Genomic DNA, 27,415 nt, shown 5'->3' on the forward strand with positions numbered 1-27,415 from the left:
GAATGGTTTCTTCTTAAACTTGGAAACTTCTAGGATCAAGAAGACGGAAATATTTCTAGAGCTGGAGAATAAAAGACAAACCATATTAGTACAAGGCTCTTTATTCAATCATCTTCCCCATTCCCAGCACGTTTCTCTCGTTATCCCAGGAACAAACTGGAATGAAACACAGCAATCGCCTTCAAATTCATCAGTTCAGCTATTCATCTCCGTCTGTAAAGGCAGCAGGTTCTGGTTCTGGTGGATCAGGACCTCAGTGGAAGCACAGCAGAGGTCTGGATGCGGCTCCGACTCCTTCAATGCGTAGCACACGCCCTCATTTCTTACCTGGGTAGCAAACAGGAAACAGTTAAATACGCCACAGGAAGCTTAGGAATGATAAGCATTTAAACACTCTGGAGCTTTTTTCACATTGTTCAATGTACGCTGTGGTTGTGGGGGATTTTATGAGACAGCAACACAAAGAAGAAGTGTTTAATAGTCGGGAGGAAGGATATACATGCTATTTTTTTTTAGTAATCTGAAAATTGTGGCGTTCGTTTTTGTATTCAGATTGATTTTAAGGTCATGACTTCCTAATGTCTGATTGTGGATTGAACACCATCAGACATGCATCCTTGGGATGTGGTTTTATAACCCCATCCACCTGGAAACATCTCCATAACTTCACCCCCGACCTGTCTGGATGTTTGTACAAAATACTGAAAGCTACGTATCATTTTCTTCAAGTCTCTCACTCACAGGCGATTTTAACTGAGCCTCTTTTTTAAATGGAAATGCTGCAATTGCAAAATTGTGTTAAATGTGCGTTAAATGTGCAGCCCGCAAAAATGTCCAACTGTGAAGAAATGGGAGGAAGGAACCAAGAGAGAAAGAAAGAAAGGATGATGGCTAAACTGATAGAAGGATGGCTAGACAGATGGATACCAATCCAAAGCTGGAAAACTGTTCATTTCCAGACATTTGTGGGAAGTGCAGGAGCTCCGCACTGGAAAAACGCTCGTCATGGAGATGAAGGACAAGAGAAAAACCACGAATAAAACAGTGTGTGAACACAAAGTGAGTTGAGGGTTCGTTCCTCCTGGATGCTCTCCTGACGCGTCACTGCTGATCCCCTCAGAAACGGACAAACGGCGCGACACACATGCGCGCGCACACACACACACCGAGCAGAGTTTAGAGCGAGCGCGTTTCCGTGCACCGGTCCACACATGGAATCTATAATCCTCATCGAGCGCCCTCCCATCTGTCTTTTTCTTTTAACTTTCTTCATGAAAGAGAAAACAGCCACAGCTGGGTTCAGCGAGGACACACACGGAGATCAGCCAGAAATAAAACTCACAAAAACACAAACAACACGGGGGAGGGGCCGCAAACGGAGCGAGTACCCTGAAGGAAAACACCAGCATGGTGACCAGCAGAAACCCTACGACACGACATCAGAGGAGAGGCTCTCTGCCTGGGCACTCCATGCGTGCACGTGTGTGTGTGTGTGTGTGCGTGTGTGTGTGTGTGTGTGTGTGTGTGTGTGTGGTGGCATTCAGGAAGGGATGTGGACGACCGTCCTGAACCAACTGCTTGGTCCAAACATCCATCCCGATTATGTGAGTCATCAGCCGTTCGGTTCCTTAGAAGCAGCAATCTGTTGAATGCTGTTCTCAGTTTGTTAGGAGCTTAATGACGCAAAACTGCAGTGATAAAAACTTCTTTCACAGCAACAAGACAAAGGGACGTAATTGATCTCAGTGGGCTTTTATTTCCGTGTTTAGTGTCTAATGGTGTTTTCGCTCCTTTTTAATGAAGTTTTGTACGCTCAATTCAGCAGCAATGGAACATTTTAAACACTTAGGGCCTGATCTACAAAGATTCAAAATGAGCGGCAAATTGTACGAAGAATAAAACCGCAAGCGGGGTAAGAGGGCGTGTTGAACACAACTGATTGCAGGAGCGGCAGCGGTGCAGACGGCCCTGTTTAAATGAGGATTGTGTCATCATGGAGCGTCGGCGAGCATTGAAGAAAAATGAAGTAGAAAGTGATTATAATGATACGTTTCATTTAATGAGGTAAAACGCAACAGTAAAAACATTTAACGATCAAAGTAAAGCTCAAAACCTCTGTCCTCACTCACTCCACGCTCACCTTCGTCTTACCGCCGATCTTTATGTGACGATTTGAAAATAATAATAAATATTGCTTATTTAGCCCGAACATTGCAAACCAAGGTAAGGCCACAATAATTTATCATAATGTGCTTCATACGAGTCGGTAAAGAAACTTTTCCTGGGCTTCAGAGACGCGCTCCTGCAGAGCATCAAAACGTAACGGTGTGCTGCACAAAGCGACGGTGCCAGGGGCGGAGCTATAGGGAGGGGTTGGGGGGGGGGGGCTGCCCCCCAGAACCGGGCCGGATGAGGGCCAGAGTCTGGAGGTGTCAGGAAGGGAGGAATGGTTTCAAGTCGCTTAAATGTCTGATTATAGACGGAAAAAGTGCACCCTCACCTGTTGAGAAAGGTGTATTTAATGTTAAAGTCAACAGTTTCAGTTTCGACTAAGTGGCTGTTCCCTCTCTACTGCCTAACATCAGACCAACCTGCTGCCTTCCCCTGTCTGTGATTCTCTCTCTCTTCTTCTTCTCTTCTTTTTCTCCATCCTCTCAGCTGAATGATGTGAACTTCATGTTAAGTAGGTTTAAAATACAGCAGTCAAACCAGGGTTTCCCCCAGAAAACTTGCTAAGTCCGGTGGTCGGGGCGTCAAGGCGGTCTACCGTGTTTTTGCATTAAAAGATATTAAATTGACAGAAAATATTAAAGTATTACTGCGTAATTATATGTTACGGGAAAGCATCTCCAGTGAAATGCTATTTAAACCCACAATTAGTCTAAAAACAACAAATTTGCACTTCTGTTTAATCCAAATTAAGTCAGCGGCTCCATCAGGCCCCCAAGGGCTTCAGGGGCCCCATAAACGCTAATATTTTAAAACAGACCACAGATACATAAATGTAACACTTGTTTATTGAGATTATCAATGCTGTTAAATTTTATTCAATTATTTAAGCATAAATAAATTAAAAGATTTTAAATTGTTTAATATTTAAATACAAGATTTTAAGGAGCTGGTAAGTTTACTTTGTAAAACTTCAAAGAACAATATTCATAGTTAGATTGCTTTGTTACCATAGCAACAATCTGATGCTGTGAGTTTAATCTTTGAATTTACAAATACAATTTAGTACACTGCGATTATAACTTATTGCTTTTTAGGCTGGCCAATTAAACTACTCCCTTCTGCCATATTTCACTAAATCTAACACAGAAGCTGTTAGAGGTGCTGATGTTTTTAGCAACAAAAGGGGCCCCTAAATCAAATTCTGCTCAAGGCCTCATACAGCCTTGGACCGGCCCTGTAATCTGCTGCACTACGCAGAGATGCGCAACAAACGGGAGATTTAATTCAATGCTGCTAATGTGGCTTTAGTAGCTCTTCCATTTTGTGTCTGTTGAGTTTTTAATAAGCGTCACAGAAACAATTCTGGTTGGTTGAGTTTATGGGACGAGTTTCTCAGATCTCCGTGCGGCCAGACGCATTAACTCTTAAGTAGACAACGCATTTGATATGGTTTGATGCACCGTTTAACCGGAAAAATAATACTAAAAATAATAATAAAATAATATAAAATCAGCGTGATGCGTGATTGCGAGAGCGCGAAAGCTCCTCACCAGGCTGAACCTGCATGATGAGGTTAGCGCTGCTCGTTATCCACAAACGCTCCGGCGAACCAGGACCACAGACATAAACTTTACAGGGAAGACAGACACAGAGCCACACGCTGAGCAGCGTGTTGAGATGTAGACACCGCATATAATTGTTCGTTCACAAAGATAAATCATTCTCACCACTCCACAACGCACCTCTGAATTCGCTATGAGTTATTCCTGTGGTTCACATTGAGCTGCGCAACCAGAGCTAACGCGGCGGGTTTTAAACTCTTACCTAGAGTTCTCCAAAGGATCATAATTCCTCATAGTAAGTAAATATCCATACAGGTCAGCCTGTGTCCAGTTTGAATGAAAGGAGGCGCGCGCGCTTCTGATAAGAAGTAGATGCATCAAACCACCGCTCACGTGTCAGACTGAGTGACGGTATTTAAACTCAGGTTTATCACAGTCAAGTTCTATAATTTATTGGTTTTATGACTCACCATTTTACTCAACAAATGATGAATGTCTGCACAACAAAATGTATATTTACAAGCATCCTCTTAATGCAACGACATAATTTACCAGCTGTCTTTCAATCACTTTCAACTGTTTTTATGTTTTGTGCCCTGAGAGCTTTTGTTTCAGACTCTCCATCTTTAGCTCAGGTGACAACACGATTCAAATGGTAAAAACATTTTTTAAATAAATAAAAATCGCGCGCCAAAATCAGTAGCGTCATGTGTCAAGTATAAAAGCCGCAGCGCCTGATTGGCTTGCACGCTCAACGCAAAGCTCGAGAATAACTCAGACTGGGGTTGAAGGAGCAGAGGGATGTCTAAAAATAATAACTGAAGTCCCTCTGATGTTGGTTACATCATGCACAAAGTTGTTAAATACAGAAAACGCCAACAAGAAATAATTTTTGCACCACCATTTTGGCGCCCCCTTGAGCACAGCACCCATGTGCGCTGCATGTAGTGCATACCCACTGTTTGCTCCAGTGGCCATACATCCCCTCCTCACCTGGCAGTTTGAACCACTTGGGCACCTTGCCCGGCTCAGCTCTGGCCGGCTTAGTGTCATGTGCTTGTGTAGACGCTTCTGGCTCTTCCCGCGCCGACTTTGGGTCAGTGTCCATCGCTTCTGCGGGCGGCGGCGGCTCCTCGACAGGTTCTGAGCTGGGTGAGTTCTCTGGGGACCGGAGCAGGCAGCTGCAGTGAGGAAACAAGAGGCAAAAAACCTCAGAGGGGAAGTGTTGACTGAGGCATGTTTGTGTCTGATCAGAGCTGGATTGTTTTCCTTTAGGGTTTCTGCTTTTTAAGATAATGAATAAAATTTAAGACTTGTATCACAACGGAAAATTTGATATTTTATATAGTAGTAGTACCGAGCTTTTTGCGCAGAATGTGCATAGCAGGTTAGCAACAAAGGTGAGCCAGAGGCAAAGACGAAGACCATTCTTATCAATGAAAGATGCAAAACATGCTAGCTAGCTAGCAAGGGTTCATTAGCAGCTAGTTAGCGGTAGCCTCAAACGTATCAAGTCAAGGAACATAATGAAGATGTCTGAGTGCAAAGTTTTTTTGCCTGACAGTAAAGTCCGACGAGAAAAAGAACTTACATGGAATATACGTACTTAAACTCAACTAAATTTAAGACCAGCGATTAACGTAATTAAGTCATATTTTCCAGTGAACCTAAGACATTTTAAGGCCTTAAAAGTCTTAAATTCATGTATCAAAAATTCAGACTTATTAAGGATGCACTCTGTTCAGGCTGGGCAGCTAAGACGAGGTTAAGTGCCAACATTGTTCCAGCAGCTGAGGGTCACTTTTAAGGCTCTATCTTTAGAAGTACTGGGGTATGGTGTGTGTGTGGAGGAAATGAAGGCGAATAGGGGCACCTGTCATATAACCAAAACCTCAAAGAGATTCCACGTACCTCGCAATGGACTCATTGGCTTGCAGGGCTGAAACGGACGTCTCAAGCAGATCTCTCTTTATGTAAAACTCTGTGGAGAAAAACTGGGTTGTATAAAAGACCTCTGCAAAAACACAAGTATTTATTTGAAGCTGGCATAAAATGTGAGTAAAAGGGGGAAAAAAAGAAGCAAAAACCTGCTTTGACGTCAGAGCCGAAGTACACCAAAGCACCAGGAAACAAGTCGGCCTGAAGACAGACGCAGAGAGCAGACGGGTAAACAGAAGCTTTAAAAATGTTTGGCATTCTCGTCAATTTCTACAAACAGACCGAACTGCTGCTGCCTCCTGCTACAAGCAAACGAAACGTTCCTGGCAAATCAGAGGCAGAAATTAAGCTCGTTTCTTGGGATGATTCATGGCTCGGGGGGGATATGAACCAGGAACCACCGTTCTTTGAAGCGGACCACAAAATGAGCACCAATCAAATGGTTAGCGAAAACACTTTCACCCCTGAAGCTTCACATTCCTCCACCGTAGATGGTCCTAATGGTTATAATGGACCAGTGGCAGGAAGATATATCATCAACCGTGTAATTTTGAGGTGAAAAACACAGACGGGTGGGCAGGCGGGGAGCACGTCTGTCACTCTAATAGGACAGAAGCGAAAAACAGTTAAAGAAAATGTCTTCTTCACACGAGAAACACACAAAATGGTTGTTGTGGAGGAGAGAACTGCCGTTTTTGTAAAATGAAAACAACTGGATAAAATTGGGACGGGAAGGTTATCTTTTGTCTTAGACATCGCAATTAAGCAGAAACATTGAAACCACAGAACTGGCTGAAACATTTCAATAATCTTGATGTAAAAACAAGAATACTGAAACAAAGTCGGTCATAATTCACTCCTCCAGAACATCAAGAACTACAAGATGAGATTTATTTAGTCTCTTTCTTGGCTCTAAACACTTGAAAACGCAAAAAAGCAAACAAATATGACCATTTCAAACAATATTTAGCTAAATTGCTTCATAACCATGGCATCTCTGACTGGCTGACCAGGAAACAGGCCTGAACCAATAAAGAATATATGGCAAGAGGAAGAGACGGCAGACCGGAGGTTTCCATGATTAATATGCCTAAATGTAAATTTTCCATTTTAATTAATCTCATTATTTAGTGAATTCTACTGCGGTTCAAATGCATACATGGATTCAAGTGGACCGGAGACACAGGGCATTCTGGGTAAATATAACCAAAACAGACACGACAGTCTAACGTTGGTGAGGGAAATGTTTTGTGGTGTTTTGCCAATGACAAAATAGAAACTCTACAACCACTAAAACCTGATGTCAATCCGTTCCGATTTACATTTCATGAAGGAGGAAGTTGTGCTCGGCGTCTTCTTCTGAGGTTTTCATGTCATTTCCTTCGCGGATTCTTGGTGCGGGGAAGGAGCGAACAGGTTTTTTAATTAGTTCGGTCTGTTTGACACAGTGCAGTGTGTGCACGATATTATTATGTGTAATAATATCGATTTTGCGATATATGTAGATATTTTCTTTCCTAGAAAAAAATCGATATTCATCCGCAAGTATCATAACATCCATGTGTCACCTTGCTCACTCACTGCTTGCTTCGCTGGGAGAGTGATTAGTTCATCAGGCTTAGAGTGATTCCTTCAGATGTTAAGTGTCAAGGTTAAAAAGGTATCAAACTATTCACAGAGCAGGGTACTTGGTGCACTTTATTTACTTTACAAATGCATGTAAGCTACAGTTTGTGCTGTTTCAATTAAAAGAAACATGTTTTCTCACCACTTCTTTGATTCATTTTGTCCAGCTGTCAATTTTAAGTCTGTGTCCAACCAGAGCCAAGTATTGTGCAGTTGGTGCTTTTAATCAGTTTTCAGTTAAATTAATTCAATCCAACTCTATAACAGTCACAAAATGTCACCAAAATCACTCTGTCCCTACTGCAATCTTTCAGAAAAATCACAAAAGTGTATTGAATTGTATCGTTTGCTCAATATTGCAATATATATCGTATTGTGAGCAGAATATCGTGTATTGTATCGTATCGTGAGATTATTGTATCACTACAGCCCTAGTGCAGTGTAAATAAAAGCGAAATGCATCAGCTGGAAATGTTGCATTTTGGTCCCCATTAGAACCGAGTTTATCGGACCAACAGGTGTGAAAACACCTTTAGTAATCCTTAGAGCGTCTGCAGGAAAGATGGTGGAAAGATGATCCTGATGGAGAGATACTCTCTGTGAAATGGTGCCGACGGCAGGAACTGCTCCACCTGTTGGGTTTTCATCTCTTTTACCTCCCCATTTCACGTCAGTCGTTTCGTCAGATCAAACTTTATACAACAAGCAGGCAATCGCAGTGAATTGATGACAGCTGAGCTTCCGCATCAAATAGATACAGTAAAACGACCTGCATGACAAGACGCCATCACCAATCACAACAACAATGAGGACGTATATAAGTCTCTATCTTACAGCAGCAATATCAGAGACTATTCATCTTAGGGCTGCAGATAATTATTATTATTATCAATTATTCTGACGATGAATCAGATAAAAAATGGTCCCGTTCTGCAGATTTCATTTAACAACTTATGCAGCTTTATATACAATATTAGAAATGCATTACAAGATGAACATGTAAATTTCTTTTTCAAATAAGGAAATAAACATTTTATTGCCTAATTTGAATAACTTTGCATTCCTTGATTGAACACTTGATCATTTGTAGCAAAAATACTTCCAACATCAACATCTGGAAAAAAATCTGCCCTTTTTGATTGACTTAGCATCAGAAAATGTAGAGATGATCTGGTGATTATTTTTAGAACTAACAGATTAATAAATGGACAGCAAAAGGTGTTTAATAGATTATTTTCTGCCCACTTGAATTCTGGTTCGAACATACAGACAAGTTTTTGTTTTTATCTACTTTTAAAGGTTTTGTTGGCTCTAGTGGCCTTTATTTGAAAGTGGTTTGATGGGAAAGAGGGCAATGAGAAAGGGGGAAGACATGCGGCAAATGTCTCCAGGCTGGGAATCGAACCTGCGACCACCGTCACAAGGACCAAGGCCTCTATGCATGGGTTGTGCTTTGCCCCTGCACCACCACAACAGCACCCCTATTTTTTTTTTATCTTAAATGCAAAACGTATATACTTTTTGTACAGTTTTGGATTAGTTACTGCTCTGAGTTTGTCTTTCAGAAGCAGCATGTTTTTGAGTACGCGCTCTCCACTTAACGATTAGTCGATTACTAAAGTAGTTGGCGATTATTTAATCACAATTAATTGTTTCAGCTCTGTCACGGAGCTACTCTGCAGCGACACGGGGCAGGTGGCTGCCGGGGTCACGTCGGTTCACACGTGCATAGTCCTCTCTTCGTCTTTTGTGTGGCAGGTTGCTAAAATGGGACACGCTGGCCTAATTGCTGTCATCAGAGCCCTGTGAGCAGGAAGCAATGCGTTACAGCAGAACAACGAGCATTCCTGCAATCCTGTCCCCTACAAAGCCGCGCTCCGGAAGAGACGGGCCGATGAGAGGAGACCTGTGGGTGTGTGAGAGGAACGGACAGAAGGGGATTGAGTGAAAAACACAGGGCGAAGGAGGAGGCGGAACGGATCCCGACGGAAGAGCGAGGGGCAGACGGGTGAGGGAGGGGACGCCTGCTATCAAAGGGCCTCTGGGTTGGGGAGACATTCCTTTCCTGACATGACACAAAGTGATTAAAGTGCACGTTAGTGTGTGTGTGTGTGTGTGTGTGTGTGTGTGTGTGAGGCACATGTGCACGGATGTCTGTGTGACATGACAGAGAAAGATTAAAGATTCCTTCTGCGAGTCAAAGATTGATGTATAGACTCAGAAACGGAGACAGACGGTACGTGCCTGAGTGTGCGCGGAGATTAAAGATTTTGTTTTTGCGCACTTTAACGCTTTTAAGTCCCTAATGGATAGAGACATGTGGGTGAAGGCCAGACAGAGAGAGGAAGAGCGAGAGAGGGACCCTCTGAGTGCTGGAGGCTAAACGGAAAGAAACCGTTGAAGTTGGGGTGCAGGAAGGCGGGGGGCCGGGGGGGACGAGTTGTGGGTAACGACTCGGGAGACGGAGAACAAAGACGGCTGCCGAACATCGCAGCGTCTGATTTGACTGAGACAGATCCCGACACGGTAGAGCCTCAACAAAGACATTTCAAAGTGGGCTTTTAAGGTTTTTTTTTGGGTTTTTTTTCCTGAAGGATTGTTATCGTTCGTAACCAGCCCCACTGAGGGCTGAATCTTCATCATCATCACAACAAGATAAACTTCAAAGAACTCCCCCCGCCCCCTTTGATTTGCTGCTTTTTTAGGTGTCAAATACGTACGTAATTCCATCTAATATATTTAAAATCAAGAGGAGGAGCTGAAGTAACTACTTTATAACTCTGACACCGTTTCCATCTATACTCAAAGGCAACAAAGCATCATGGCTGCCTACTGCTCCGTGTATGTGTGTGTTTGCGCGCGCACATGTGTGTGTGTGTGTATAAGATCAAAGAGAGGCCTGTATTAACCCCATGTGCCAGTCTGGGAAAAATCAAGCCCAGCTGGGGTCAAGGACAGTGGAGAGAAGGGTGGTGGTGGTGGTGGGGGGGCAAGTATGAGTGGAAGTGAACAAAAAGGGATGGAGGGGGCAAGAATGCAGAGGAGCTTTGAAGAGCCAGCCGAAACATTTTATAGTGTGTGCTAAGAGAGAGAGAGGGGGGAGAAAAAAAAGTTTTATTTGTTGTTTTGTTGGAGTTTAACTTTGAGGTAAATCAGTCGTTTTACCAGCATCAGAGTGAAGGTGAATGACCTTACCTCCACCAGAGTAGCTGAAGGATCTTTCAGGATCGTTTTTGGAGGGGTGATGACTGAAAAGGAGAGAGGAGGAAATGTGAAACTGATAACTGAACTCATGACCAAATCAGCAGTTATTTAAACCTAACTTTAAATATAAAGCTCGAATCACGGGTGGATTTGTTCTTACAGCACCCTGCACGAGTTCTCACTCCTTAAACTTATTCACACTTTGTCAATAGTGCATTCAATGCATTTTTATGCAACCAACACAAAGTGGTGTGTAATTGTGAAGAGGAAGAACAATGATAAATGGTTTTAAATTGTTTAACAACATAAAGCTGACAATATGACAAAAAACATCTTTGTGGTTTTGCAAATTTGACTTGGTAACATTCAGTGTTTAAATGTGCAAACAAACCCCAAAATATTTGAAGTCGTAGTGAAAATTTTTTTTTTTTTTTTTTTTTAAACAAAGTTTTGACTCTGCGGGGCTGTAAACACAAAATACCAAGGCTGGCAGATTCTTACTAAAAATAAAACCCTAAAAAGTAAAGATAATTTTTTCTTCTTCTGCGTAACATGCGATTTGAATAACAAACACTGAAGTATGAGGTCGTAACGTGTCAAAATGTGGAAAAAATAGGAGTATGAATACTTTTGCAAGGCGCTGTACCCCAGACGAACATAGCTGTTGATACTCTGAACTTTTGTGAAAACTCGTAAGAAAGACGAATAACTGCTTTCAACAAAATAGCAAGTATATCAAAAGATTTAAAGCATCAAGTATAATACATCAAGACTCAGACGGGCGACTTTTGTTGTGAATGGCATTTCTTTAATTTCCTCTCCCTTGTTCCAACACCCTCAGAGGCGGCATGCGGCGAGGCCAGGCAGACACACACACTGGGTGCACAGCTTCTGAATGCAGCCAAGACTCAACGTACTAAAAAACGTTGCAGACGAGTCGTAGATAAGGTTAGACTGCTGTGGAAATTATGGGTTGAAAACTGAAACAATGAGCTTTTATATTTCCTCAGATTCTTTGTGGTTTTAAGCCTGAGAGACACGTTGTTGCCACGAGCTGCACTGCTCTGCTTCAACACAAACCTTAGAATGTGAAATTTTAATCACTGAACTGCTTTAAATACAACAAGACAATAGAAAAAAACTATTTAAAACAAACAATAAGCATAAGTTAAGATGTAGCAACTTAACATTTAAACCGTGAAAGCGTCACATTTTATTATAAGCAAGGCTGCTGAATGAGTAATAGTGGAGGATATAAAAACAGCTGTTCTTGTTTGTGCTCAAGCTAGCATTATAGCACAGCTGACTGTTGCAGGAATTTAGAAAAGCACCATTTGAAAGAAAAGCTATTAAAAAGTCAGAAGATATTTAATCTGTTAATTAGTTTTTTTGTGTGCAAGTGTGTTCAGCTGCTTTCAATGTGTCACGCTAATTTTGGCAAACAATAATTATAAAATCATCATGTCCTGACTTAAGACTTGCAAGTAATTACCTGGAAACTTCATTTTGACAAAACCTCTTTGGAGATGGATAAAAAAATTTTTTTTAGCTGCATTGTATTATAACTATGTATTATTTGCAATGTATGCATGCTGCTAACTAGAGTCTAGACCAGGCTTGATCAAAATTTAACCCAAATTGACTAATTAATTACCATTAATTATAGGCCCCAGCCCGACCCAACATATTGTTTTAATTAAGATTTTACTGCTTTAGTTCTTTTAACTGGTATTTGAGTAAGCAGTGTAACTTCTCCTGTCTTTAGCTCGTGTTTAACATCTTCCAGATCCGTTCTGTTATTTGCTGTAACCACATGTGAGTCAGGTGCAAATATTTGGGGACGTGTGACTGATAGAAGTAGAGCAGAGCTAATCTACTTATGAAGACTACAGTAATCAATTAATCAGTCAATCAAATTTTATTTGTATAGCACATTTCAGCAGCAAGGCATTTCACTCCGCTGTCCGTTTAACACGGGTATTATCCAGGCCCCATCGCCTAACAGGACAAGGTCTCCAACCTTGCAGCACCAGGCTCCGTCCACCTGTCAAGCAAATTTTTTGCGCTAGGACTTCGCCATCCTACATGGATTTTTGTGCACTATTTTTTACCTGTTAGAGTCTAGAATTTACAGGGTTTTTCCATAAGTAGATGAAGAAAACTTTATGTTGGCCCAACCCGACCATCAAGCAAATAGTTTTGGCCATTGGTATTTGTTCATTTTTACATAAATAAACTAGAAACAGGGTGTCGTCTGTTAGTACTCGAAGGTGATTTTAAAAGTTTAAACAACAGCAGAAAGGTGGATTGACGTCTTAAAGGGTGAGTTTGGATACATGGAATAACTAAAAGGAAATTAAATGCCACTTACATAAGTAGAAACTAATCTCAGGATCCTCCAAGTGACTTCTCAGGAAGTGTCTCACTGCACCGACTGGACAAAAACAAAACAAAACAAAAAAAAGCTATACCTCCATCACTCAGTTTGTGGACTGTAATTGATGTTTCAGAAGGAATTTTCCTTCGACTTGTTTTTTTCCCCCTATACTGGCTGTCAGATGGCTGTTGCTCATAATCCCTGGAATTACAGACCTGTCTCATTCTTTCCGTCTATATCGCTGTGCTGCGGCTGCAGTCGTGAATGTGTTTACAGAGCCACGAGTAAACGTCGCACCGCAGCCATACCTGTGGCTAGTCAGGTGAAATGAGCACAAACACAACACGCACCTGTCTCAAGGGGCCTGAAGAAGCCCTGGAGAACATGTCTGTCTGGAAACTGGATCCTCAGGACCACCTGGAGACGCACAGGATGTACACACTCTGAATTTTAAGAACACGTGATTGACTCATTGTAGAAGTATTGACGCCACTTGAAACTTTGATGTTTTGCCAGGTTGCAAACTAAATTTAGTGTGTTTTGAGGAGATTTTATGCCAACACAGGACAGTGCGTAATGGTGAGGTCGAATGAAACGGTCTGTACAAGTAAAAGTGCAGCTCACGTCGGTATTCAGAATCCATGAGCCAAAACTTTGTGGAACCTTTTGCTTCAATTACAGGAGCAAATGTTTTGAGAGCGCGACTTTAGAGTATGGATCGTTTCCCCTTTCTTTAAAAAGAAGGGGTAGTGTCTGATCGTACAGAGGCCTCCGGGTGTGTTGGAGATTATTTCCAAGAGGAGGTCTTACACTGGGACTGATCATATAAGGAAATGGTATGGATTCCAGCACAATGTTGAGGCGTTCAAACAACGTGTATGGAAAGTGCTTACATGGAAGAAACTGATGAAAGGAAGACGAATATGTTGGGGAAAGAGACTGTTTCAAAATATTTCTTCACGATTCGGTTGTTTGAAATAAAATCCTTAAGTTGCATCTGCAGAGCCTCTTTACAACAGGTTGTTAGTTTTACTACAAATAATGTTTTTTAGTTTTGGTTTCGATCTTCCTTCTTCAACGTGTTTGCTGCGCTCCCTGCAAACTTTAAAAAGGACTCAACTTTCTTTCTGCAACGGCTTTTTCACTCTTCCAAAAAGCCCAGGTATATTCATCTCAGCGTTACCGTAGTCCTCTTGGCTGATCAGCTGATCAATGCTCTCCTTAACCAGCTTGTCGCATCTTGGTAGGGTGGTGGTGAGATGTGTACAGCTTCAAATATTATTTTATCATTTAATCCTGCTTTAAAACTTCTCCACAACTTTCTCCCTGATCTGTTGGTTGTCATCTTGGTCTTCGAGGTGCTGTGTCCAGCCTGAGGCTTTCACAGACCAGCTGGATTTATACTGCCCACCAGCTGTTTTTAGTCCGCTTTTTTCCATCTCTAATCCGTTTGTCTAGAAAGTCTGGTTTGTTTAGGGAGGTGTTGATGCACAATCAAACTCTGATGCAAACCAAAAAAGCGAACTCTGGCCCACCTAAAAACGCAGGTCTTGATTCGGTTTTGAATGCCAAACAGACCGAGGCCACTCCAAAAGAAGAAAGCGGACATTCGCAGGGCATTCTGCAGAAAGCGCAGGGCATTCTGGGTAAATACAAATTAAAACAACGCTAGAGTCTAGTGTTAGCAGAAGAAATGGCTTAGAAACACAGAAGAGAAATCCCACAACCGCTAAAATCTGACCCTAGTTTATTTTTGTTTGAATTTTGTGAAGAAGGAGGTTCATGTCTTCTTCCGAGGTCTTCGTGTTGTTTTACTTCAGTAGTTCTTGCTCAAGGGGTTTGAATTGTTTGACACAGTGTGAAAGCGAACCCCATCAGCTGAAAATGTAACAAATGTTGCAATTTTGGTCCCCAATCGAACCAAGTCCACTGGACTATCAGGAGTGAAAACGTCCAGCGTAAAGAAGAATGAACAAATTTGTCAGTCTATTAGATTTGTAGTGGTAAGAAAACCTAAAAATCCTGTCTGATTTTCCTGTCACCTCACACTTACGCACTACCCCATGCTGGTATGTTAACAAAACATTCAAATAAAACAGATGTCAGTTTGTTGTAAGGAGTTCAAGGGTTCGAATACTTTGGCAAAGCCATGCAGACCAGAGGAACGTTTGGACGTCGCTCACTTTGGGATAGCGCTCCATCTTCTCCTTCATCTGAGCTTCTCTCAAAGCCTTAGTGAGGAGCGGAGCCTCCTCTAATAACTTCCTAGAAAACAGGGAACAGAGACAAACACACGGGTTCAGATAAGAAGCACGCTGCGGAGAAACAGATGAGCGCGTGTGTGGCCATGCATGCGTGTTGTGCTTGTCGGAGGCAGAGACAAATTGCCGTGGTCGGCTCAACTCCGGCTTCGGTAATTGCAGTCATCGACATGGTAGCGGCGTCGCAGCGAGGCAGCATGTTGGTGCAGATTAAAGGTCTGCGCTCGGCGAGGCTTCAACCTGATCGCGTTTGGTCCGCTGACTGACCGGGCAACACAGAACAGAGTTTACTAATTGCTGCCAGTACACTGCGTTCATGGGGCCTTTGTAGTGTGTGTGGGGCGTGATATAAAAGGAACCATGTTTGCAAACACACACAACGTCTCCACAGCTGCGGTCCGCCGTGGCCGCATCCAGAGACGGCAGAGTAAACTCGGTCCCATCTGTTTTGAGGAAGTGCTCATAAATAAATAAGAACTTCAAACTCATATTAGGCGGGATGGAAAAAAAATAAAATAAAAAACCTTCTAAACACACGCAGAGATGCCCGGCATTCTTCCTGCCTGTGGCCTCGCATCACTGCTGTGGTATTCGACAATTAATAGTTACATATTGGCAAAACACCACAGGACCACATGCAAAACCGACTTAATTATCTGCTTCAAAGAGTACAGGACCAGAAGTCAGATTCAGATGGGTTTCTGCGGCAACGCGTTTTTTTTATTAAACTAGCCAACAGTGTTGTTTCCTTCCACTCACCTCTCGCTCTTCAGCTGGGCGAAGCGCTTACGCACGTCATCCACGGTCACCTCGAAGAACTCGTCGGGCAGATCGGGGTGGTCCGCGGTTCGACGGGACGCAGAGTCCATGTGGTAGATGAGAGGCTCCCTGTCCACCGGCTGGTCAAAGAGAGAAACGACAACGTGTGACGACGCCGTAACGCCAGCGACCCTGAAGGAGCGTCCACACCCACTGAACTTTCCCCACATTTTGCTACAAACAGCCACAAACTTCAACCAACACAAAGAGGCGCAAAACTGCACCGTGGAGAAGATTTTCAGATTTTTCTTTAACAGGTAAAAATTAGAGCAGTACGGCAGGCATTTGAGTTGATCCCACTCTGACAAACCTAAATATAACTGTGTATTGTTTAATCTTTCTCACACAGCAGGTCTTAATGCTCTTTTTTTCTTCTGTGGTTGTTCTTATAACATATTAAAGACAACTGCAACGAGACTTGTGTGTGAACGATTTACATCCCATCATCAGTGGCATAAAAGCCGGATAAAATGTCACATTTTGGGCCAAATCTTTTGGCCCACTCCGGATTTGGCCAATGTCAAAGATTTGGCCGATGTCGTTATCGGCCAAGTCTTTTGGCCCACTCTGAGAACCGTTTCCACAACGAAACGATGGTAACATCATGCAGTGACTACATTGTCTCTGCCCTCTTATTTCAGTCAAAATTCAGACATTTGAATGGATTAGGGAATTTGTCACAAGTAAAATTCACAGATGTTATCCATTCAATCTGACTGAGCTTGAGCCATTCAGCAGAAAAACATGGGCAAAGCTGGTAGAGAGAAAACTGAGGAGTTGATGCTGCAACCTCAGGAAAAAGTTGCTCTTTGAAAGCATTAACTACAAATGCATTACACACCTTGAATGTATTTACTTGTAAAATAAAAAAAGAGAGAGTCACCCTATTTTTTTATTTTATTTCACATTTATGTGTTATTTTGTGATCATCTACCTCCAAAAGATGCTTTTAAAGTTTGTGGTTGTAACATTACAGAATGGGAAAAGGTTTAACACTGTTGAAAATGTAATGAATCAGAAGATGCAGGAGAATACTCTATATGTAAATAAAGAGAATATAACTCAAAAACAGAAGTTAAAAGTTTACCTCTAGAAACTCCTCTGTGTTATCCAGATCCCGGTCTGCCGATTTGACAGTTGCTTTGCACTGACGAGACAAAAGTTAAGCTCGTCAGTAAAGCCAAGAAGTCTCGTGAAAATCATTTCAAGATGATTTTAAACATCATGACATCAAATTTGTTAATTTTACATTATTTATAAGTTCTGACACCTCCAAAAATATCACAAACGAAGCGCTAGGAGATCTTTAATCAACTCTATGGCTCCAGTTTGACAAATAAATTATTTAGCTTTTACTGAAGACTTGTATAGTTCTGTGAAAATCTGCTTTCATTCTTTCATGTAATTCAATCACAAATGAAATCCACTTTATAGATTTATTTAATGTCACATTTCAAGACTTCTTGAAATGTGCCTTCACATTTCAAGTCACAAAACCAGACTTTTTTTACCCAAACTGGAGCAACAAAACCGGCAACAATACCGGAGCATCGATGTCGTTATCGCTACAAGCCACAATACTCACCTTTACTGTACATCGCACCTTAACGCGGCACACCATGAATGTGGAGTTTCTGATCTTTTTAAAACTGTTAAATCTGTTTCTGGCTCATCAATGGCGTTTCCTCATTCTACTTCAAACAAACTGTTGATCAGGGCGGAGGTGAAACTCGCTCTAATGCGTTTGCGCAAAAGAGATTTTCAACATCTACTGATGCTCCATGACAGCCAGTTTTTAAAGCTGTTCCCCTCAACTCTGATGTGTATTAATTAAATACGAAACGCTTGTGGCGTGTTGCTGGGGCTCACTTTAGTGCTGTGGTTTGATTTGGCCTTCTTGGCTTTGGGCGACTGCACGGTCGGGGTTAGAGCCGCCAGAGACGAGGACGAAGTCAGCGAGTGGCCGATCTCTCCGGCCAGACCCCCGAGGCGCTGACCGCCGCCAGAGAAAGGAATGAAAGGAGCTGCTGGTGCAGAGGCGGCCAGGAGAGAGTTCAACCCTGACGGTCCGGCTTCCTCTCCGTCCTCCACTGCTCTCGGGACTTTGGGTCGAACCACATCCTGAGGCTTAGGAACGTCTTCAGCAACGGAGCTTGGAGCTGCCACAGCTGGGGTTTCCGATGGCTCGTGTGGATCCGATTCACTGGTTGGCACAACTTCAGCTGACGCCTCTAGAATCGACGGCGCGGGGTCGGGCTGAGGCGATTCGCTGGGAGCGGCTTCCATTGCAACAGGTGTGCTTGGCGCTGCAACAGGTTCATCTTCCTCTCCTGCTGCTTGATTCTTTTTGTGTAGAAACCTGAAACAGGAAGTGTTAAAGTCACATCTCAAAACTTGTGAGTTCTTGTTAATTAAAGTGAAAGAGAAAACAACACCAAATGTAAACACGCCACAAATGTCTACCGATCACTAGAGAGGCACCAGAAAAATTTACCAGTGACCAAATCCGGACACTTTCCACTGACCTATTACAGCTTTTGTTTTTAGACCATAATTCGAGGAAGCAGTGCAACTTCTCCAATTGTTAGCTTTTGTTTAACATATTTCAGATCCATTTGGTCACTTGTATTGTTGACATTATGTTGAGACAACCTGGTGATTTATTCATGTTGCAAAAAAGTGAGAGAGAACAGGACTTTGGCAGGGAATAGGAAGGTTAGCTGTAAAGCAGCAATGCTGTGCTTACCATTTTTTATTAGTTTATACCTTTCTGTTATGCTAAATGTTTAATTTAAAAAAAAAACTGACAATCTTCAGGTAAAGTTTAGTGAAGGCTCTAGATACTCTAGAATATGTACATCAGGAAGCTGTTGTTTTTGTCATGCTAAACGTGCTAATCACAAAAAATGGAGCCTCATTAATGATTTTGTTTTTATTTCAAAATAGTAAAACATTGTTTTAACACTGGCTTTTCTTCTAATAAAAATAACTGATCACACAGCAGAAAGCCTAGAAAAAATATACTCTGCTCATCTACTTGGATTGTAGAATTTAAGGTCAAAGCATTTATCAAAGACAAAAATGAACCACTAAGTTCTGATTGGCGAGTCATTATTTTTATGTCTCATACAAAAATGTTTGGTGTTTAAATGGGATGAATTTCAACAACAAGTGTGTCTAGGAGTTAGTTGTTTTTTTTAACATTAAACCTTAATACTCCAACAGAAAAAGTGCAGTTGAAGGCCAAAAAATACATTTTTGCAAATACCATAGGCTGGAACAACAATCCCAATCTGTGGTTAGCTATTTAAACTGAAGAGAATTTTGGACATTACTTCAGATTCAGGCTACAGATCAGCTAGTTGTCTTTTGCTCAAAGAAAGAGTGGAAATAAAAAAATTAAAAAAATTTGAACAAAAAAATATGTTTCGATATTCCAGCGTGATAAGGGGTTGATGTTTTCGGCCTACCTGACAATGGCGCTTCCACCTGTAAGACCCAGAGACTTTAGAGTGGTTTTCTTTAACGCTTCCTCTCCACTCACCTGCACACACACGGACAAGCAGCTGTGTTTCCATAGAGCTCACTTTCATCTCTTGAGAAAGGGAGAGTTAAAGGAAGGCTTCATACCTCGTCTCTCATGTAAACACATGCAGGAGTGGCTCCGGACTCGGTCTGCTCCGACACTCTGTCACTATCCAGGGAAGTGAGAGTAAAACCGAGATTAAAACCAAAGGTAAATGGTAATAGCTTACTTTCACTGTGACAACAAAAAATAAGACGCATTTCTTTTTATTGTTATTCCCCTGTTTAAGAGGAGTGCACCAATAAAACCTCATGGTATGCAGCGGCACGCTGCATGTGTAAACCATGTGCTTACAATGTCGTGCAGAAACCAACTAAACATTTTACTATTGTTCCCCTAAATTCCTGAAAATCAAAGCCGGCCCTTCCGTCTCTCGTCATTCCCTACATTTTTGTTTCCCCCCCGTCGATGTGGAACCAATACACATTTCTCAGAAGCATAACTCTGCTGGCAGAGAATCAGGATATGCAGTGACGTAATTCAATAGAGCCGAGACGAAGGCCGGTGGACTGCAGGAGCACCTGGCACCGCACAGCTGGAACTACTGGATAACAGCTGCATGAGTGTGAGAGAGGTGAGAGAGGATGTGTGGGGAAAAAAAGGCTTCGACGGAGGATGTCGGTTTGGCCCGTGTCCATATTTCATGCAACGGCGAGCCGAAATCTGCCGAACCCATAAAGGGTATGTTCATTTTGTGCAGCAGCATCGCCTTTAACCTCTTCGTCATTTATTTATTGAAAAATTGTTTAGATTTTTTTATTTTAGCATCTATATTTTTTGTTACAGATAACATGTTAATGTAATTTCATCTGTTGCTCTAGTGTTTTTCCATCATGTGTTTTAGTTTTTTTGTGTTTATGGTAATGTCAGAGAACGACGTTTTTGCACATTTGGGACAAACCGTCTACTTCCTATGAACAGAAAGAAGACGACACGCAACGCTCATCGTTGAACTAAATGCTACCTTTTGTTGCATCAGTTCTCTAACAGCTTCATGATGAGACTAATATGCATTAGGGCTGCAGCTAACAATTATTTAATCGATTGTTTTTGACTATTAATTAAGTAACCAGGTAAAAAATAAAAATTGGCACATTCTGTAGATTTTTTTATTTACCATAAGATTATCTTATACAATATTAGAAATCTATGACAAAATGCAAATAAACAAAGGAAAACAAGCATTTCATTGCCTTAAATATCATAACAACATTCCTCCAGCGTATGCTTGATCAGTTGTAGTAAAAAAAACAACAACAAAAAAAAAACGAACTTCTATTGACAACATGTGAGCCTTTTCTGTTTGACTCAGCATCAATACAATGTAAGACTGATCTAATGACTACATTTTTAATTAATTAGAGAAATGTGTTTAATGTGAGATTGTTACATACTTTGAACCAGGTGAGGATAAAACGCTGCCACTGGAGGAGTTCTGGGTGGAGCACATTTACAGACAATGGTTTTTTTGTCTTGTATATAATCTTTGAACAGTTTCACTGCTCTGAGTGTGTTGTTGTTTCAGCAAATGGCCTTCGTTTGAGTTTGAATACTCCAGTTAAAGATTAATTAAATTAATGGTTTCAGCTCCAACATATGTTTTGAGTAAGGAATTCATTTTAAGCTGTAATGCTTCTCTAGTGAAAGTAAATCTACTGGGCTTCTCCTCGCAACTGATACAATAATTTAGGACATGTTTAAAAAAAAAAAAAAGTAAATAAATGTAATTAATTTTAGCTCATCAACTTTTACAATGTAACATTTAATACTCCTTTAAAATAGTTACTTCTGATCTAATTACCAAAATATGTTCAAATTTGAAATAAGCTCTCTTTGATTCATCCATAACTGCTGTAGTTTTAAAAGTTAATCATCGTCTGAGTTTATAACCCTAAATCTGGCAACAAATTGCAACTGAAGAAGGGAATCTGTTCGGTCTCGACCCGATATTCTTGCACGTTCAACACGTACCTGATCACAGGGAAATGCGCGATCACTTCCCACAGGCTCTGTCCGGAGGAGAAGGAACCCTGGAGCCGAGAGCCGTCCTCCATCTGGAGCGCGATCCGCACCTGATGCGCAGCGAGCCACAAGAACACACAAGCTGCATCAGAGAGCACACGCGTTCCAACTAAAACAAACATGATGCAGAAGTAACAAGCGCCCGTAAATGTTCAGCATCAGTTCATCCATAATAAACTTCAAAATGAAAAAAACAAATAAAATACCAGAACACTACTTTCAGGGTAAAACGGGCAATATAAAGCACTTTGAAGTTTGTTCCTTTGTCTTTCTTCACATTAGAGAAGCTAAAAATAATGTTCTACATTACTGAACCTCAAGAATCTCACATTGATTAAATCTAAGGAAAAGTTATTGGCTCTTTGATCTGGAGCCATTTTCTCAGAGGAATAAACTCTTTGATAATCCGACTTGTTTTGGTCGCACATGTGGGCCTACATCAGCGTGAAAATGAGTAACACACCCAGCAACAGTGTGAGTCTAATGTTCTCAGTCTCTGAGTCACACTACGGGTTGTTTATGTTTACTCGACGGTGCCGTTGTCCAGAACAGGGAGAGCGCTAAACGGCGGCTCACCGGGAGAGATGAAAAGAGAGACTTAGCTGTCAACACCACACACACGCACGCACGCACGCACACGCCTGCCTGAGGTGAGTGGTCATGTGAACATATATAAAAATCTGTGAGGGATCAACAAATCAACCATCCGTCTGACGAACAGAGCAGCAGATCAAACATGGCAATGAGTTTATGGATCAGATCATCAAGCTGTGATGTCAGAGAAAAGTAAAGTGTGTTTTTTTTTTGGTTTGTTTTTGTTTTGGAGACAAGTGAGAGCAAACAGAGAATATGAAGTTACCAAAACCTAAAACTGACGATGAAACTCGCACACCAATGTGAGCCACTAATGTAAGAGATAAAGTACAAATGCTTTTATCAGCAAGTAATACAGGGTTGCCAGTTAAATGCTCATAATCAAACGTTTAACTTTCCAGACTCCGATTTCCAGGGCTTTCTGTATATTTTGGAAGAATAAACACAGAATTTCACTATCATTTTATAAATGATATAAATGAGCGGACACACAGATGACGAATGTTCTAGATTGTGAAACGGATGAATGGTTGGATRGATGGTCAGACAGAGAGATCAACACATGATGGACAACGATGATGCCATTTGACAAAATGTAATGTTTGTTCCTTGTTTCACGATTGGTTACTGTATTATAGTTTTATCATGTAAAGGCCCTTTAACCTGCTTCATTGCTGAAATGTGCCACACAAATAAACTTGACTTCTTTAGTTGGACGAACATCGGTCTGGACGAACGAACGGACAGATAGATTTATTCTCTCACTCTTTCAAATCCAAGCGGTAGTTCATTAAACAACAGGAAGCCAGTGACTACATCAGTTAGTTAATTAACTGGTTAACAGCTGCAACATATTTAAATGCAGCATCACTTTCCAGTTCAGGCCGTTTGCTTAGTTAAATCCAGGTGGTCCCTTACTTCATCAARCAGCTTACAAACAACTGCATGCAAAACTATTTATCTAATACACTCTTTCGTTGCGTACACTAGAGASCATAAACRCCAATATTACTAAAACTAAAATCTTTTCATCCAATAGACTTTTTACAGCCACAAATTTTGAAACATGTGGAAGAGCATTGATAAARAAAATGCCAGCCATATGATTAGTATTTGAGRTTTGGAAAAAAAATAAATAAATCTGCTAACAACTCTGAATGCAATGAAGCCACTGCTATTGAAGAATAAAAAGGTCATAATCTAGTACTTGCTATTATTAATAGTAGTGGATAATGTTGTAATACTTCAAATTTATTAAAGGATMTAATTGCGCTTAAAAAAAAATTTCCACCCGTTTGCCTTGATGTAATTCTTTCTGGATGACAAACTGCTTTTGAACCAACTTTGACAACATCGTAATTGTGACGAGTTGCTGATTTATTCAAAAGAAATTATCTAGACGCACCCAATAAATGAGCTTTTGCACACATGGATTTAGAATAATGTAAAAAATATTCATGGATTAGTGATTTAAAAATACCTATGGTATATTAATTTAAGTGAATTTCTCAATTAATTTCTGAATTTCTGAGGCTTCTTCAGATTCAGTACAGTACAGACCGCTGCAGGTGATCTTTCCTGCCTGCCAACAGCCATCTTCAATAACTCTTTAAAGCAGGGGTGTCCAAAGTGGGTCCTCGAGGGCCGGCATCCTGCACGTTTTAGTTCTCTCCCTGGTTGTAGTAACAACCTTTTCAGCATGTCAGTGTTCCTCTTAGACCTTCTAAGGAGTCATCATTTGATCCAGGTGCGCTAAACCAGGGAGAGAACTAAAACATGCAGGATGCYGGCCCTCSAGGACCCACTTTGGACACCCCTGCTTTAAAGAATCTAAATTAACAAATTACAACATTCCCAAAGGGATAATTCGGTAATGCCTTACCTGTGGAGCTAAAATCTCACAGGTAAAGGCAGACATGAAAACTTACCAATAAATGACATGTTCAATGTCTTAATGTTTCTGGTGATGACCAGATTTTAACACTATTTTCCTATTCTTTCACACACATTTTTTTAATAGTTACATGAACTAACCTGGCTGTCAGCTCCACTTTGTTTCCTTGTACTTGTCACCATTTCCAGTTTGGCATTGTTGGGAAGGTTGGCAAACCTCCACGGCAGCGTCAGGTCAAGAACGGTCCTCTGAAACCTGTCAGCAAGTTCACAACAGAAATAAGACCTGTAAAAATGACTTACAATACACTAATTACAAAAAGGTTCAGAGGATCATAAAGCTTACTTTTATGCACAAAGAAGAACATCCAAGCCTGGCAACATTTTGCAAACAAAGACATCAGAAGTCTTCCAAAAGCATCAAATGAAATCAAATTTCATTTGTATTGCACCTTTCAGCAACAAGGCACTTCAAAGTGCTTCACATCATAAAAACACAAAAATACAAAGTCACAGATAACAAGGTTAATTTTTTGGATACAGTTGAACTAAACATTTGTATATTGGAAATATTTACTCAAAATTTTAGAGCGCTTACAGAGGGCAAGATTGCTTATTTTCAGTATTTTGTACCGCTTTCCCTCAAAACTGTTATCGCATTCAAATAATTCCTGCTTTCTAACCAATAAGCTCATAGCGGTCGGACATCTAATCTATACTCCAGTCTGGAAGGTGGCGGTAATGAACCTATAAGTTGTTTGCCAACCGCCATAAAACAAAAAGAAGAAGAAAAACCAATAAGCTTTCCTCTTCCTAACAGCTGTTTCTGTCCTAGATGGCTCTCCCACAAATCTTCCCTCCACCTGTTTGAATCCTTTTTCTCATGCTCAATCTTCTACTCAGTGCAGATTAAGAGTACTCACTCACTCACTCACTCACTCAACGGACCCTCAGGTCTGTCCTTTTGTCCCCACAAATTCACTTTGCGATTTCTCAAATCAAAGTTGTAATTGCTTCGTAGCAGGTCCAAACATTAAGACAACATGGTGTGACTGTGACATCACTGCCTTATTTGGAGCAAATGACTAATAAATGGAGTGGATATTTGTGAGCAAGTAAGATTTTTTTTTTGTTTGTTTGTGTTTTGTTTYTTGGGAATGTGACAAGAGTTTAGATGATAACAGATTCAACACTTGAGTGTAAATAAGGAATCCCGCTTTAAACTGGAAAATCTTTACTCTAAAAGCAATTTGTTTGCAAGGAAAATGAACAGATATTGCGAAGTGAAGATGTGAATTTCTGGAAGACTCCTGCTACCTAAAACATTTACACAGGCTATAAATGATTCATCACGATTTGTTTTTAGACGAAGAAAGTCTGGCTTTTTTTTTTCTTTTAGAAATGACTCTCTCATCAGATTTTTATAATGCTGCTAYCTTCATAGCTTTCAATTCAGATAGACAATCAGAAAGGAAGACATATATTGTCACACTCACTTTAAACCGTGATCATTGGGGTCAAATCCATGTTTTTTGCAAACATCTTCCAATACCTGCGAACGAGAAACATAGCAGGATTGTAACAGATCAAAATAAGTCAGATACGAACAGTGTTACGCTGACTTAATTCGCCCGAAGGCTAAAAACTGATCTGTCACTGGCTAACAGGTGTTAGCCTAGCATGCTAGCTGGAGAACTGTTCGCTCTCGTGTTTTCAGGCATGAATAGAAATAAAAAGCTCCGCGTGCCTGAGAGCACCGCGTGCTCCTCGTACACGGGTTTACCTGTAACAAAGGTGTGTTTGGAGCCACTTTAATTGTTTGTCTTCTCCCGTTTGGAGTCAGAACCGTTACAGCTGAACCGCTGGCTGCCATTGTTTGCAGTGACGTCACGGTGTTTGTTTGAATCAACTTTATTGTCCTCGGTACAGACAGCGCAAAAAAGAAAATAAAATTAAAAGGACAAAATCACGTTTCAAGCCGGGAAAACCTTGATTCACAGCAAAAATTGTATTCTCAGAATATTTTTTTTCTTTTCTCTTTTTTGTTTCGCTTCCGATAGAGCAAATACATTTTGAAAAATATTAATCTGAGATTCATGACAGGAAGACAACAAGAACATGCTCACAGTTTATTCTGAAGGCAAAAACACTAACAAATGTTGAAATACTGCAAATCGTTAAATTTATAGAGGCAGCAGAAGAGCACTTTAGGAGCATAGACAGAATAAAAAGCTTCAACAATTCCATTGTTGTGTAAAATAGCAGAAATTGAGATTGCTTGTTATTGTGCTAAGTTGATGATGAAGACAAAAAAGACTTAGAAGACAGGCGGTAATAGAGGACTACAGCTTACAGTGTCATTGCTGAAGTACATATATACGTACCCTGTCACATTTTGTTGCATTACATCTTCAAACTTAAACTAATTTGTGAATTTTTAAGGTGATAGTTGGGCAAGAAAGTGGTAGGAAAAGAACACATGGCTTTCAATTTTGTTTTACAAAAACCTGAATATTTTTACATGCATTTGAATTCAGCACCCTTTACTCTGAAACGGTAAATAAAGTCCAAGGCAATTCATTTCCTTTATGAGTCACCTAGTAGAATTGAGCTGTGCATAAATAAAATTCTTACTACCGATCACAATTTGCATGCCTGTGTTATCTCACAAGAGCTGAACAAAAAGGCACATCAAACTTTATAAGGTTTTTATTTCTCTTATTTTGAAGCTGAGATCTTCTGTATAAATGGTCTAACATATTTCACATTGACATCAAGACAAATGGGTATTTAACAAATGTTTGTTTATTTCTGCAAGCTGTAACCCTYCTCTTGCAGATTTATAATGTCAAAATACTCTTTAAAATGCCAACAACAGTCAGAGCCATGCCACTGATGAGAGGGTGCTGAAGTGTATCTTACTGTTTTAATAAAACCCAAACCCATCCATYGGCAAGGCATTAGAGCTTTCACAGTGTAAMGCTCCTTTTTCTCATTTTAGGACATTTAAAAGGAATATGAAAAAAGAGATTTGAAATTATTTGCAGCGGCCTTTCAAGGAAAAGAAGACTGATCCTGTCAGAGGCCCGACCGCAACACAGCAAATGTGTTTCTCAGATGACTTCATGTAAGCACTGGGAGACGTCTGACAGATGACCTGGGCTGATACCAGAGAATCACGGCTMTTTTCTGTCAGCGAGGATCAAACCAGATCAAAGCTGGAGTCAGAGCGAAAAGACAACGGGACACGWGGYGCAGGCAGACGGAGAGGTGTGAAGGCCCAACAACCGACTGACTGACAGACTGACTGACAACTCGGTCTATATTCAGACACAAAGCCAACAAGAAAGGAGAAAAAAGA

General features: G+C 40.9%; 1 protein-coding gene across 1 annotated transcript; it reads right to left on the reverse strand.

Annotated features, from left to right (window-relative positions):
- Nucleotides 1-85: 85 nt before the first annotated feature.
- Nucleotides 86-27,415, reverse strand: aspscr1 (ASPSCR1 tether for SLC2A4, UBX domain containing). Its single transcript, XM_017306989.1, has 17 exons — nucleotides 25,838-27,415; nucleotides 25,551-25,606; nucleotides 24,196-24,310; nucleotides 21,517-21,617; nucleotides 19,590-19,653; nucleotides 19,430-19,503; nucleotides 17,829-18,318; nucleotides 17,047-17,106; nucleotides 15,900-16,039; nucleotides 15,063-15,144; nucleotides 13,230-13,296; nucleotides 12,874-12,936; nucleotides 10,494-10,546; nucleotides 5,822-5,873; nucleotides 5,646-5,715; nucleotides 4,728-4,915; nucleotides 86-327 (listed from the first exon to the last, which is right to left on the reverse strand). The coding sequence occupies exons 1-17, from the start codon at nucleotides 25,925-25,927 to the stop codon at nucleotides 317-319; spliced, it is 1,776 nt and encodes a 591-aa protein (XP_017162478.1). The 5' UTR covers nucleotides 25,928-27,415; the 3' UTR covers nucleotides 86-316.

The sequence above is a fragment of the Poecilia reticulata genome, linkage group LG1 (assembly GCF_000633615.1).
Source record: "Poecilia reticulata strain Guanapo linkage group LG1, Guppy_female_1.0+MT, whole genome shotgun sequence".
NCBI lineage: Eukaryota > Metazoa > Chordata > Actinopteri > Cyprinodontiformes > Poeciliidae > Poecilia > Poecilia reticulata.

Excerpts from the sequence above, each read along its gene's own strand:
- aspscr1 (XM_017306989.1), bottom strand. The coding sequence starts at position 25,927 with ATGGCAGCCAGCGGTTCAGCTGTAACGGTTCTGACTCCAAACGGGAGA. Across the intron at positions 16,040-17,046 it reads ACACAGAGGAGTTTCTAGAG|CCGGTGGACAGGGAGCCTCT; the intron begins GTAAACTTTTAA and ends CTCTTTGACCAG. Across the intron at positions 5,874-10,493 it reads CTTCAGCTACTCTGGTGGAG|GCCGACTTGTTTCCTGGTGC; the intron begins GTAAGGTCATTC and ends GTCTGTCTTCAG.